Source organism: Notothenia coriiceps, unplaced genomic scaffold (genome assembly GCF_000735185.1).
Source record: "Notothenia coriiceps isolate Sejong01 unplaced genomic scaffold, NC01 NC01_scaffold00005358, whole genome shotgun sequence".
In the NCBI taxonomy this organism is placed as follows: domain Eukaryota; kingdom Metazoa; phylum Chordata; class Actinopteri; order Perciformes; family Nototheniidae; genus Notothenia; species Notothenia coriiceps.
In genome coordinates, this window is record NW_011338059.1 from 68,190 (window position 1) to 82,201 (window position 14,012).

General features: G+C 40.0%; 1 protein-coding gene across 2 annotated transcripts; it reads left to right on the top strand.

The window, feature by feature from the left end:
* The first annotated feature begins 4,005 nt into the window (after nt 1–4,005).
* On the top strand, nt 4,006–12,183 carry LOC104942893 (E3 ubiquitin-protein ligase MIB2-like). Of its 2 annotated transcripts, XM_010768203.1 has the most exons (11): nt 4,008–4,212; nt 4,914–5,020; nt 6,201–6,395; nt 7,108–7,250; nt 7,631–7,738; nt 7,857–7,961; nt 8,954–9,116; nt 9,666–9,799; nt 10,661–10,809; nt 11,295–11,451; nt 11,995–12,183. In XM_010768203.1, the coding sequence occupies exons 1-11, from the start codon at nt 4,160–4,162 to the stop codon at nt 12,151–12,153; spliced, it is 1,473 nt and encodes a 490-aa protein (XP_010766505.1). In that variant the 5' UTR covers nt 4,008–4,159; the 3' UTR covers nt 12,154–12,183. The 2 variants fall into 2 exon arrangements, with proteins under 2 accessions (XP_010766506.1, XP_010766505.1); XM_010768204.1 differs by lacking the exon at nt 7,857–7,961 and having other exon boundaries at nt 4,006–4,212.
* The last annotated feature ends 1,829 nt before the right edge of the window (nt 12,184–14,012 follow it).

Genomic DNA, 14,012 nt, shown 5'->3' on the forward strand with positions numbered 1-14,012 from the left:
AGAAACCAATTTAATGTGTCCAGTTTGGAGGACAGCACGTATTGGCTTTTTTTTTATCAAAATGTGATTGTAGTTCGTTGTCAACCTTACCACGGTACTTAGGAGACGTACTTTGTGTCTGAACAACGTTTTGTTCATGAGTTATTGATCCGTGAAATCTGAATCTGCCAATATCGTTCCAACTTTACTCAACTCGGTGAGGAGCTGTCAAACTCGACCCTAACGCCGCTTATAGCCGGCCAACTAAAAGTTGTTTTCCGTTCACGTTGTCATTTTTAGACTCCTTCGCTTCTTTGCTTGTGAATCCAAAAGCTGCGAGGCTTGGCTGTTTTCGTTTTGCCATATTTTTTATCACAAAGCCAGAGTTAAATCAATATCAATATGAACATTTCAAATACCGCGCCGGCATCGCCTGCCGTAACCATAGCAATGTAAGTAACGTAAAGAATGCAACGCTGCCACGTACAGATGGCAACACCCAGAAATATTCACAAATATAAAACAAATATTCAGAAACTGTAATGAAAAATGACTATTATTTATTTCAAGAACTTTAATTTACAGAAACTCAACATTTCTAATCTGTGTGACACAAATATGCACAATTATTTTGGGCTCCCCCTATTTATCTCAAAGTCGGCCTTCAGGGAGCTCCCTCCCTCTTCGGGGGAGCCAAGCTCCCCCTGGCTCCCCCCCATTTCGAACAGTGTATATAGGAATACATTTCTAATAGTTATTTGATTCTGGTTAAGCTAGATCTTAGTTTTCAAACTCAAAGGTTTAAAATGAAAGGACATATTTTTCGGTAGTGATTAAAAAAACAAAACATGACTGTGAATTGTGCGGGACAATACAAATAAATCGAAAAAAAGTGATTTTAAAGGGGCCCTATTCAGTTTTTGGGGGTTTTCTCTTTCCTGTAGTTTGTTATAAAGCTTTTAGTACATGTAAATAATCAGCAAAGGCGGAAATTCTCTTTTTAAAAATAAAGTTCCCTCCAGAGGGAGTTTCTCTAACAATATAAGTCACTGCTCATCATATTAACATGACATTTCCAATTCATACCCACACGGTCTTTGCTGTGCTATCAAATACATATTTGAATAATCTCAGGGAAATTGAGTTGTGACTGTCCCCCTGCAGTGGGACGCAGCGTACGTGTGGGAGGACATCACGTGAAGGTCACTTCTTTCCTGGTTTGATGAGTGAAATAGAGGAACACTTAAGAATATTTGCTGCTTAACACAAAGTGCCTCTTTATATCCAGACCACGCTGACCCATATTTCACTGACAGCATTTCAAAAGACTCATTTATAATCTGGTAGTCATGGGACACACTTGACATTGCCTTCGAAAGGCACATTTAGCCTGGTTTCATAATGAGTGGGGCTCGTTGTTTCAGCAGTGATTTATTTGAGGAGACCGGGGTTTGGGCTCAGCATAGTGAAGAGGGACTCCTTTCATGTGGACCAAACATCTGCGAGGGGTTTAATGGCTTTAAAGCAGGGTGGATCTATTTGTAGTTTGTAGACATACTTTAGGCAGGAAGTTAGTCGGGGTCCTGAGGGCACAATGGGAAGTTGTCAACACTATAAACTGGTGCGACTTGCTTAAACTCCATCACAAACATGTTGTGAGCCGGATGGACCGTGAGTGGGTGTCCCTTTGTAATCACCACAGATTTGACTGGATTAGCTTGTTGACATTCTCAGCTGCGGAGGATTAGCAAATTAACATTTTCAACTTCCTAGACAACATGCATTGGATAACAGGTTTTGGATAGGAAGGTGTATTTATAGCAAAGCATTAAGCTGTGTATTAGTGTTACTTCATTTGACTCTGTGTGTTGTACCTACACGGACTAGAGCATTTTTATTACCATGATTGTTTAAGATATACGATTTATATCGATGTAATGCCATACATGTATTGTAGGGCTGCATTAAAAAATTAGACATATTGATTAATATAATAATTACAAATATTTTTGATTATATATTAATCGTTAAAGTGCCAAATTAGCAAAACTAATGCTGTTTTGAGAAACTTAAATATAGAGATTTTTCTGCTTTCAGATGTTTTATATACTATTTAAGTGAATATAATTTGGTTTTGGACTGCCATTACTAGATGTTTTAAGACTTTGAGCAACAGTATGGATATTTTTCATAATTTTATAGATCAAAAAGATGAATCTAGAAAATGATCTGCAGCCCCTATGACATGTCACGATGTAAGTGGCTGTTCAGTGATCTCAATGGCTTAAAGGTTTCTTTATTTAGTTATTGAGTTTACACAACATTGAGACGTATGTGGTTATGCTGAGTGCTCAGGGCAGCATATGCGTGTACCATATGTTTACGATGAGATGGTTGGTGTGCAGCTGGTTAATCGGCTCCACACAAACGCCATACAGAAAGTTCCAGGGTATATATCCGGTCAACCCAATTCCTAATCCTTTTCCCTTCTGATCAAGCTACACTGCACCACCTAAATAGAAGAGGTCAAGTGTAGTATTCACGTCACGTCCAACCCAACGCTTCTTATATCATCCCGAGTTTTCCAGCACTTTCTCTGGAATTTCCAAGCTTGTTTGCAATATATGAACGTTTAACTCTCGTTTTCACTCACACAACTGCTGTCCTCCTGAATGTTTTTTAAAACGTTTCATTCTTTTGGTACGTGAAGCGTGGACTAAAGCACATTTGTTAGACATTAAACAATGAATACATGCTTAAAGTGTCCTGAAAGGGAACTTTATTCTGAAAAAAGACAATAATTCTTATAAGCTTTTAAAATGGCTAATGAAAATGAATATTCCACTAATATTTACAGGAAGGTATGCATACCCCAATTTCCTACCTTTTCTATCAATTTAAAAGAAGTTATGTTTTTCCTTCCGATCAGAAAGGTGGGCTATTCTTTTGGTTTGTGTCCAGCTCATGGAGCTGACCGTAAATGGGCAAGGGGCCACTTTTCAAAAACTGCTGTAAAAACCGGGTGACATTTTTAACCACGGCCATCTGAATTTTAAGATGAAGCCGTCAACCATCATTCCACTCAAAAATTGTACCATTACACTACCTAATAGCTTAACCAATTAATGTGAATTATTTTTTTCTGTTCCCTCGCTTTTGATTTCAACAAATAAAGCTTAATTCTGTTTACTTCACTGCCTCTCAAAGGGTAAAATTCACTTGTCTGACTGTTGACCCAGCCGTTATGTCAGAAGGTGGCAGGTCCTGATCCTGTCTGGGAGCACTGGTGACATTCAGCCAGGCAGGATTAGAAATCTTGATCCCTTCAAAGAGCTGTTGTCTTTTTCGGAGTAGCTGCACCGGAACACATGTCAAACACTGAGGTCATCTGTCTATTTACACCCCATTTACCACTGATATAATCCATCGATCCAGTCTTTGGAAAACTATTTTCTCTTAGTAAACAGCTCTTCATCTTTCATTATAGAAAGTACTGCTCTTGGTATCTTTTAGAGTCAGTCCTTCATGTCTGAACTTAATAAGGAAATTGGCACAGGTTGCTACATTCACTCCTTGACCCTTAATACTACAAGTTCAGGAAGTCTGTTACCGGAACTAGTTGGCCTTATCACAGTTGTTCCATTTATAAACTAAAATCCTTGAAAAGCTCTTAAAACCCATCAGCAAAATTAATGAATTGAAGCAATGAAGGATATGTATACTTAACAAATGAACCACTGTTTTTTCTATATCTCTATTTATATTTCTCATATACTTTGCCCAGTGGTGGCCTGCTTCCTGATGGATCTGCTGTCAAGGGATTAGGCTCAAAGCTCTGTTTACGGATACACTCTCGGCACCGACATGTCAAAGCCCAGTCCCATGCTAGGATTTACTTTTAGTTGGCTCTAAGAGTCAAACGTCCTTCTGTTTCCTGCCAAAGCACCCAGGAACCTTAAATGTGTTTCCATTGGCGGGGGATGAAGTTAGCCAAGGCTAACTTGAAGCAATACCCGACAGACAGACATGTGGAAGCAGCAAAGCCTCTATCAGACTCCCTGAGGACGACAGCTCTGACAAGGCTCTTCTTCTTTTGATCACACTGGATTGTATATGACTTTGAGTCTTTTCAAAAAGCTGTTTGCCTTAAATGGAAGCCGAGGTTTGATCTTGTCAAAGTATGGGAATAGGCAGCTCCTTTGCGCCAAGATCTGATCAAATCTTTACCATAAGGTATGTCAGATTTTGAGGAAATTACTTTCTCTTAGATTGCCTGAATCTTTAATGGCAATTTGGGCTGTTAGTCAGGGTGTCGGCAGCTATGCATTGGTTTCCTATATATTTACTTTGAGTTGAGCTTTTGACAGATGGGAAATCCCATCCGAAGAAATACTTTGTCTTAACTACTGTCAGGTATTTCCTGCTTATCTCTTGACCACTTGTGGAAGAACTGTGCCACAATAAACAAAATTCTGCAAATTAATGAGAAGTTGGACGTTAGGCAGAGGACACACACATGATAGGGGGATCACATGAGACAGGTTGCACTGTGCTAATAAGAGGATAAAAAAGGCTGATTCACGTTTAAAACACTTGAAACAAAAAGCTTTTGTTGGTTTCAAACATTTAGGATAATAATTAAACAAATTAAAGATACAATTTAAATTGGATTTATGATTGATAGACTACATTTACTCTTAAAACCTTTTTTTTTAAATCGTAAAATCTGAGTCCTTAATACTGACAAATGTATGATGAGGTAAATGCATTCACATAGAAATACTGTGGTACTGCACTTATTCTTTGCTATTTCATGTTGTGTTGGTCTTCTTAATATGGATTGTGTGACAAGGGATTTCATATAAATTCTCTACATTGTCTTTGATGGTCTGTCGAGCAGTTTGATCAGCTGTGTCTTTGTGCTCTTATCGCAGAGTGTGCTTGGCACCGAGGCAGAACCTCCCACGGATCATCCTCAAAGGAATCTTCCAGGGGGTCAAAGTGGTTCGTGGACCTGACTGGGACTGGGGCAACCAAGACGGTGAGTGGTGTTTGTGGGGGGAAATGTTCTTAACCACCAGCTCTGTCCTGCTAACTCAGCAGGCCCCCCTACCTTCTCGAGCATGAAGCTGTATTCCTCTTCAAAGTGTTTCTCCATCCACAGCCTATAATAACATCCCAACCTCACGTCTCATTAACCCGCACTATGTCCTGTTACTTTGTGTCTGCGTGTATTTATATTGCCTGTGACTCATCTGAGTCTGCTCCACAGATGTGCCTGTTTGAGTGTCCTTGTTTCTGTAACATGTATCTTCTTTGTTTCTCTTTTTCCTGTGTAGTGGCATAAACTGAGAAGCCCATTCACTTAAAACACAGTCTACCCTGCAAGTGTTGAGAAAGTAGAGAATAGATATTGCGCATTCCTGGCTTTTAAGAATGTCTGCAGTCTACATTGTTGCCATTTTGAGACAACCTGTTCTGCCTGATGTTTAAAATAGTTTTAATATTAAAGCACTCTTCCACATTAGTGAGCTAAATTCCAGCCTTTGTATGTTCCCTTTAGGGGAATAAGGAATGCTACTACAGTATGTCTTCATCTTTCCCGGGTTGGGTTCATCTTTGTCTCTGAGAATAGCAACGCTTTTCTTTTTCTGGGCGAGAGCGAATGAGTCAAAATGTCCTTTTGGTGTCTTTGAAATCATCGCCCTGGGGTTTGGTGAAGTCACTCGTCAGGCTTAAACTGTGTGTGCGCTCTGAGCATGCTCAGAAACCCCCAGCATGTAGTCTTACGGGTCACTGGTTTAGCTGGTGTGGTGGTTAGGAACTTTAATGGCTTGAAAAAGGGTTTTCTTGCATTGTTAAACTTGATGTAAAAATATTTAGGTTAATCCCTTAATTTTGACTTGATGCTATTGAAAATTGGAAGTGAGTGACACTTGTCAGCTTATGTCTCTACAGGGGAGCTGTTTCTCCCACACCTCTGTGTCTGTCTTCTCATTGTGTCATATGTCTACATTGAGCCTGTTGTCATTTTACACTGAATAATTTCATGTTTTCTCTCCTGATCCAAACACATTAACTTCACTCTCTGTCTCTGCATCTAATCATTTTTCCTTCTTTAAAGAGCCAATGTATTTTCACTGCCTTAATCTTTGCTTTTCTCCCAACAATGATACATTATTGTTTCTTGCACATTTGTCTGTGTATGTATGCGTGTGTAGGCGGGGAGGGTAAGGTTGGGAAGGTAGTGGACATTCGCGGCTGGGACACGGAGTCCGGTCGCAGCGTGGCCAGCGTCACCTGGTCTAATGGCACCACCAATGTCTACCGAATGGGCCACAAAGGAAAAGTGGACCTCAAATACGTTTCTGATGGTCAAGGAGGATTCTATTACAAAGAACACCTACCAAGGCTCGGTAAGAACAACAGATTCATGTTTTAGTCATTAATGACTCAGTTTTGTAAGGGATAACACCGGATAGTTAGGAGTATATTGGACAAATATCGGCTTCATGAACAATCTGATTCTTGTGCGTCGTGTCATTTCGCAAGTTTGGACCACACAAGATCGTGGTTGAGTCCAAAATTCAACATTTATTGAACAAATAAATCAATAAACACAACATGTTTTTATTTCTCTTGAAATATTATTTTCAATCCATATTTGTTGCTGTTTAGCGTTACCAAAAATAGTTCACTGTGGTCAAAGAGAATGTACCTATATAAAAGAATCAGTCTAGATTCACAATTTAAAAACATATAATTATCCATATTTTTTATAGGGAAATGCATCATAAAAAAGCTTGATTGACAAAAAAAACATTAAGTCCATCCCTACTTCCAACTGATAAGTACAGTTCAGCCCTCCATTTAATATTCAACCCTAACATAATTTCTCTGTACTGTAGGCAATAGGTATTCAGAAAAACAAATTCTAAGTGACAACCTGTTTGCCCTATTTTCTTCTAATTATTTGACGTATTTTTGCTTGACATTTGTAAACATTACAACAATGTAAATATGATGGAATGGAACAATTATAGACATGCTACCTTCAAACCTAAACTTTTGTTGATGTCGGCTTTGTAAAACCCTTGTAACTCTTTAAAACAACGCCTGTCCATCCAGGAGAGCATGCAGAGCTGCAACGCCAGGAGAGCGCTGACGGCCACTCCTTCCAGCAGGGCGACAAGGTCAAATGTCTCTTGGAGATGGAAATCCTACGACAGATGCAGGAGGGCCATGGAGGGTGGAACCCCAAAATGGCAGAGGTATTAAAGTCTTCCCTTCTGCCAGAGAGAGAAATCACACAAACATATTAACTAAAGAGAGCTTAACATAGCTCCCTGAGGAGTTCCTCTAATGAAAAGTACAACATGAACTTCCCCTATTTTTTCCAGTATGCTTCAATGAACTCTTTGTACTTCACGAAAATATTTCTCCAAATATTCCCTCAAACAATCATAACACACGTGCCTCTCAAGCCTGGCATACAGAATATTTATATAAGTGTCTCAGATGGACATTGGCGTGCAACAGAGTGAAAGGAAACGGAGCGTCCAACTTTCAAATCACAGCTGCTAAAGGGAACATTAAGGTCACGGGTGTGCACAGAGACACCCTGGGTGAAACGGCCTATTTGTGTTTGCAGTACATTTGCCGGATCGGGACTATTCACAGAATTACTGACAGAGGCGATGTCAGAGTCCAGTACAGCAACAACATCCGCTGGACTTTCCATCCTGGGGCCCTCACCAAGGTATAGTTACAGATATGAGGATCTCACATGCTTCAGAACTTCAGTTTAATTGGACTTTATCTGGATTATAAATATGTTTGTAGTTTGGTAACAATTTCTCCATCTTTCTTTCCACTAGGTGAACACTTTTGGAGTTGGCGAACTAGTAAAAGTATTGGAGGACATCGACAGTGTGAAGAGACTACAGGCTGGCCATGGAGAGTGGACAGACAGCATGGCTCCTGTATGCTCATTTAGCCTCATTATAGATAATAGCCTGATAACACTAATGCCGCATGGTGTTTCAGCGTTAGTTATAGATGCTGAAGTCATGCTCTCCTGGGGCAGAGGTGTGGACTTGAGGCACATGACTGTGACAAGAGTGTGACTGAATCTTTAGACTGAGGTCATGATGACTTTATAGCTGACTTTACAAAATAAAACTACTTTTAACTCAATTGTAGGTAGAATAATAGGAAGATAACAGAGCAGGAGAGGGGAAAAAATACTTGAATGTAATACATTTTAAAGAAAGAGAAATATACAAATGCACAAGCAACAACACTTGAGTAATCTCTGAAATGTTATAGTCATACATTTGAAGAATATATAACAAATTAGAACAATCATTGTATTTTTGATGATACTTTTGATATTACCATAATTTGTTGTTGTCCTAAAATGACCCTTATATGTTGTTTTGGACTTAAGTCTTTTGACTTGGAATGGCCCCAGCAATGACTCATTATTATTTACTATATTTATGTAATGTTCTAACTGCTACTAGGAGATAGACACTCAACCTGAAAATCATTAACATTTAAATTAAATTAGATGGTTACTTGTTTAGGACATGAAATTAAAAAACATTTTATTAAAGTTTTGACCTGGCACTTTGCATGTCTGGATGTGCAACTTGACTTTCATAACTAAGACGTATCACTTGCAATTAAAGGACTTTGTCCCACCTCATTATTCTGATATGTTTATGTTACCCCTTGTCTGTGTGCATGATGTTAACTGTGCCAAAGTAAAGCCTGCATTTGTCTCCCTAAGAATTAAAAGTGAACTACTTCCCAAAAATTGTGTGAACATCTGGAAGTAATCAAATTTAAAGATGCTTCTGTGAATTCAGCCTGGTTATTTGTCAACCTTCTCCATTGTTATCTACTATTCTACTCTTTCTTTCTCACCCACCCATACCACATCCGCCTTACTCACTGTTTTTGTCCCTAGGTGCTCGGCCATGCCGGGAAGGTGTTGAAAGTATATGCGGATGGTGACCTTCGGGTGGCATTCGGAGGCCAGACGTGGACCTTCAACCCAGCGTGCCTCACGGGCCAGACGGTGGAGGTGGACGCCAACCTCATGACGGCCGAGAACCCCAACGAATCTGGAAGTAAGGCCTCTGCCGGGACGAAGGGGGCTCATCTCTAACACTCCAGCTCCGGCTTTACCTTCTGCGGGCATTTTCTCATTCTCCCCTGTCCTCATTCCAGCTGCATGCTTTCACATTCAGGCTGTGGAAATGGTCATGGCCATTCCCTGTCCGTCTCTTTTTCAGCAGTGTATTTATGGGCTGTCATTTTTTTAAGTGTTCTTCACTCTTGCATGTCATGATACTGCATGTTGACAGCGAGAGGCTTTGGCAGCACGTCATGACTAAATCAGCTCTGTGCATGTGTTCACCTCAGCGGGTGGGAGCTTGGCAACAGTGCTGTGTGTGGTCAGATTGGGGGCATTTTGACTCATTCCTGTGGTTTTGAATTGAGCTCAGCTAACCTGTCTGTCTACTATTTTAGCCCTCTAGAAGAATTTTCGAAACAATTTGTATAATGTTGTTTACTTTGGACTGATTTAGCTTTATTAATCCTTTTGTCTCTCTTGTTTATCCCCCTTATTTCACAACATCTGCCCCCTCCCTTCACCTGCCTATGTCTCTGTGCAGGTACAGTCATATCGGTGTTGGAGAAGCTGCTCTCTCAGTCCACGGAGCAGGACAATCCCAGCCGGCTGGTCATCGAGGCAGCGCACGGCAGTGCCAACAAAGTGCGGGAGTTGGTGCAGAAATATCCCGACAAGGTTAGTGCACCCCTACTCCTCTCTGCTGCAGTCCACTGCCCGTTCCAAGAGCTCTTGCTACCGGGACACCAAGACTGGGGGCGGGGAATTTAAAGGCCAGAGTGACATAACAGCTCTCGTAACAGACAAACTCTAATGTCTCTTTAAAGTATTGACTTGAAAGAATCTGCAACTCCTCTCACAAATAAAGTTTTATTTTTATGTATTATTATGTAATTTACTCTATTTATACATTTCATCTACAGAGAGAAATGAGGATACTATGGCTATCTAGGATTGCTAAATCAAGATTAAAACGATATGTTGGCCCTGTGAAAAAGACTTTCAGTACAAGTTAGTCACTTAAATAAAGGATTTATTTGTTTTCAATTTAGACAGGTGGTAATATAGTAGTAGGAGTTGGCGATAATGTTCTTCGACCAAAAATATATATTTTTATAATAAGAAAAAATTCAAAATTCAAGTGTTGCTTTCGTGAATCAACCATATTCATTTTACAAACAGTTTTTTTTCTTGTTGTTCATTTGCCACTTCAATGTCGGAAATGCTCAGTCTGTCTTACACTATTATTTAACTGACAAATTGCTATGACCTACAGTTGGTTTAAAATGTTTTACAACACGCTTATAATTGCCTTTACATATGACTTGTATAGTATAATCTCAGGTGATTTTTTTTTTAATTCATTTGTGAGAAAATTAATTACTTTTATGTTTAAGACTATATTTCTGCCTTCTGATGACTGCACTACTTATTGGGATTATGTATCGAGTGTATGACCAACGTGTTGATGTTCATCTCTTAATGTCCAAGCTGTCACTGCCTCTCATGAGTCTTGCTCCACCTTTGTGTTGCTGTCAGGTGGATATAAAGAACCAGGGCAAGACTGCACTGCAGGTGGCTGCTCACCAAGGACACATGGAGGTGGTGAAGGCCCTGCTGCAGGCCAACAGCTCCATCGAGGTTAAGGATGAAGATGGAGACACAGCATTGCACTACACTGCCTTTGGGTAAGGACACACACAGTTTTCTTGCACACGTTTGAGTTTGTACAAAGGTGCTCCTTGTGTCTTAAGGAAGACTTGCAGACTGACAGACTTACAGTAGAGCTGTCTGTGTCTTTTCTTGTAATGTGATAATCCATTCACAGAAGTGACCGCATTAAAGTGTTGCCTAATCAGTCAGCTGTGTCTTATCCTCTCCTCAGATTACCATATACTCGTGAAGTCAGCATTTTCTAAATCTCTTCAGGAATGAACTCTTGCAGCAGTGGTGCACCATGCAAACAAAATGGCAGTAATTAAAAGGGATATTACTCTCACTTAGTATGCAAACCTTGAGCTTTGTCCAAGATTTCAGAATAGGCATTTGAGATTTCAAATACTGGTTTGAATGAATTTGAATAGAGAACAGTTTGGAAATTTGAATCACAATAAATATATAACAGTGATGATTAATCTGCATCTTTTCCTATTTATTCTTCATCTCCGTTTAGTAACCAGGCAGATATCACCCGGCTGCTGTTGAGCAAGGGGGCAAATGTCAACCTCCTGAACAACTCCATGTGCACGGCCCTCCACATATCTGTCAACAAGGGCTTCACAGACGTGGTGCGAGTGCTGACCGAACACTCTGCTGATGTCAATCTCCAGGTGAGAGGCCCTGACATGCTTCTGATTGGCCTTTCATTACTATTTTTCGCAATACTGAACAAATACTAGTGAAGATTTAAGTGTTTGATTCTTATTTTTCCACTCCTTGCATATTATTTATCTACATTAATTGGCATCTGTTGATTCTGTCATTAAAAAGTTAAAAACCTTGAATATTCACTCAAGCATTGTAGTGTCTTAGTAGGGCATTTTCCAGACGGTCTCACATGCCTGCAACCATACCCCGAATTCACTAACAGCTTATTTTTTCTGCTTGAGTACTGTGTCTGCTCATATAAACACATGGAGTGAAAGCCTAGAGGTTTTTAGTTTGTACTCTGCATAATAAGAATTAACTACAGCATCCATTTCACTCTTAATTGTCTAGATTTCAGCCATTTCATTTTAAACGGTAATTTAAATGTTGCTGTGTCATGTCTCAGCATGACTAACAAATAGGCCCGGATATCTCGTACTGGCTTAATGTGTGAAAGTCTCTCTTACTAGGCCACTTTAAAAACCAACTGTTTCTCCCCCAATCAGGATTCATATGGGGACACACCGCTCCATGACGCCATCGCTAAAGATTTCCGCAATATCATTGAGATCCTGGTCTTGGTGCCCAACATTGACTTCACACAGCAGAACCATCGAGGCTTCAACCTGCTGCACCACGCTGCCCTCAAAGGAAACAAACTGTGAGTAGAGCATATGTCCAATGGCCTGAATCTCGAGAGCAAAAGTACCTGTACTAGTCCGTGCGTTTAGGCCGATCTCGTCTCAGTGAAATGAATGAAGAGGAAAAATAACTCTGGTTTTGGCTTTAAGCGCAAAACCCTATTGATTAACATAGGGGCTATAAAAAGGGGTCGTACTGGGTAGTTGATTTAGCTAAAAAAATAAAATCTGCTGATGTACAGACATCTCTTTCTCACTCAATGAGGAAAAGTATTTTTGGGCCCATAAGTTGTAGTACCACCCTTTGGCCACTAAATATTGCATCAACGTCTGCAGACTTCCTGGGAGCTTGTCACCCAGGCGCCTAACATATAAAAGGAAGTGACCAATGTAATCTATTGTTAAAAAAGATGTATCACATTTTAATGAGAAGGTTATTATTTATATTTTTATATTAAGTCACTTCAATTAAGTGGAGATCTTCTTTGGGTCATTATAGCAGGATTAGTGCATTTATAGTACTTTCGTAATTACTCCAAAACATCTTGGTGGTTTTCCCTTGGCAATTTACATTTTTTATTATTGCACATTTGTAAGCACCATTTATAAAAAAAGGTATTTTTACATTCTTAGCTATTGAATTACAGCCAAATAAATACTTTGAAGATGTATTTTCACTCTTCTAATGAGCGATAATTACAGTGGGGCAAAAAAAAAAAAAAAGTATTTAGTCAGCCATCAATTGTGCAAGTTCTCCCACTGTAATTTTCATCCTAGGTATACCTCAACTATGAGGGACAAAATGTGAAAAAAATCAGATTTTTAAAGAATTTATTTGCAAATTATGGTGGAAAATAAGTATTTGGTCAATAACAAAAGTTAATCTCAATACTTTGTTATATACCCTTTGTTGGCAATGACAGAGGTCAAACGTTTTCTGTAAGTCTTCACAAGGTTTTCACACACTGTTGCTGGTATTTTGGCCCATTCCTCCATGCAGATCCCCTCTAGAGCAGTGATGTTTTGGGGCTGTCGCTGGGCAACACAGACTTTCAACTCCCTCCAAAGATTTTCTATGGGGTTGAGATCTGGAGACTGGCTAGGCCACTCCAGGACGTTGAAATGCTTCTTACGAAGCCACTCCTTCGTTGCCCGGGCGGTGTGTTTGGGATCATTGTCATGCTGAAAGACCCAGCCACGTTTCATCTTCAATGCCCTTGCTGATGGAAGGAGGTTGTCACTCAAAATCTCACGATACATGGCCCCATTCATTCTTTCCTTTACACGGATCAGTCGTCCTGGTCCCTTTGCAGACAAACAGCCCCAAAGCATGATGTTTCCACCCCCATGTTTCACAGTAGGTATGGTGTTCTTTGGATGCAACTCAGCATTCTTTCTCCTCCAAACACGTCTAGTTGAGTTTTTACCAAAAAGTTCTATTTTGGTTTCATCTGACCATATGACATTCTCCCAATCCTCTTCTTGATCATCTAAATGCTCTCTAGCAAACTTCAGACGGGCCTGGAAATGGGTCCCGACCCTTCCTGACTTAGCGTTATCCATTCGGTCGACACCTTCTTTAGTTTGACACCCTCGTTAATAATCTTTTTTTACCTTTTTCTTATGTTTCTGGAACTATTTAAGGGGAGGCTAGACCCTAGTGGGAGTTCTGAGTGGGGCACCCCAGTTTAACTAGTGTTCTTGCACACTCTTTTTAGGGTCGTTGGTGTGCCCCTGGATCAGTTACTTGGACGTCTCTCGACCCTGTTTCATAGTTTCCCTATGTAGAAATTCTCGGAGGAGACAGGAGGTGAACAATTGACATAATTACCGTGGACAAACTTGAGCAATAGTCATATTTTCTGTGGACAGGTGTTGGAGTT

Bases quoted from the DNA above. Each gene is read 5' to 3' on its own strand.
- LOC104942893 (XM_010768203.1), top strand. From the start codon at position 4,160: ATGGGAATAGGCAGCTCCTTTGCGCCAAGATCTGATCAAATCTTTACC. The intron at 5,021-6,200 runs GTGAGTGGTGTT...ATGCGTGTGTAG, and splicing joins GGACTGGGGCAACCAAGACG to GCGGGGAGGGTAAGGTTGGG. The intron at 9,117-9,665 runs GTAAGGCCTCTG...GTCTCTGTGCAG, and splicing joins GAACCCCAACGAATCTGGAA to GTACAGTCATATCGGTGTTG.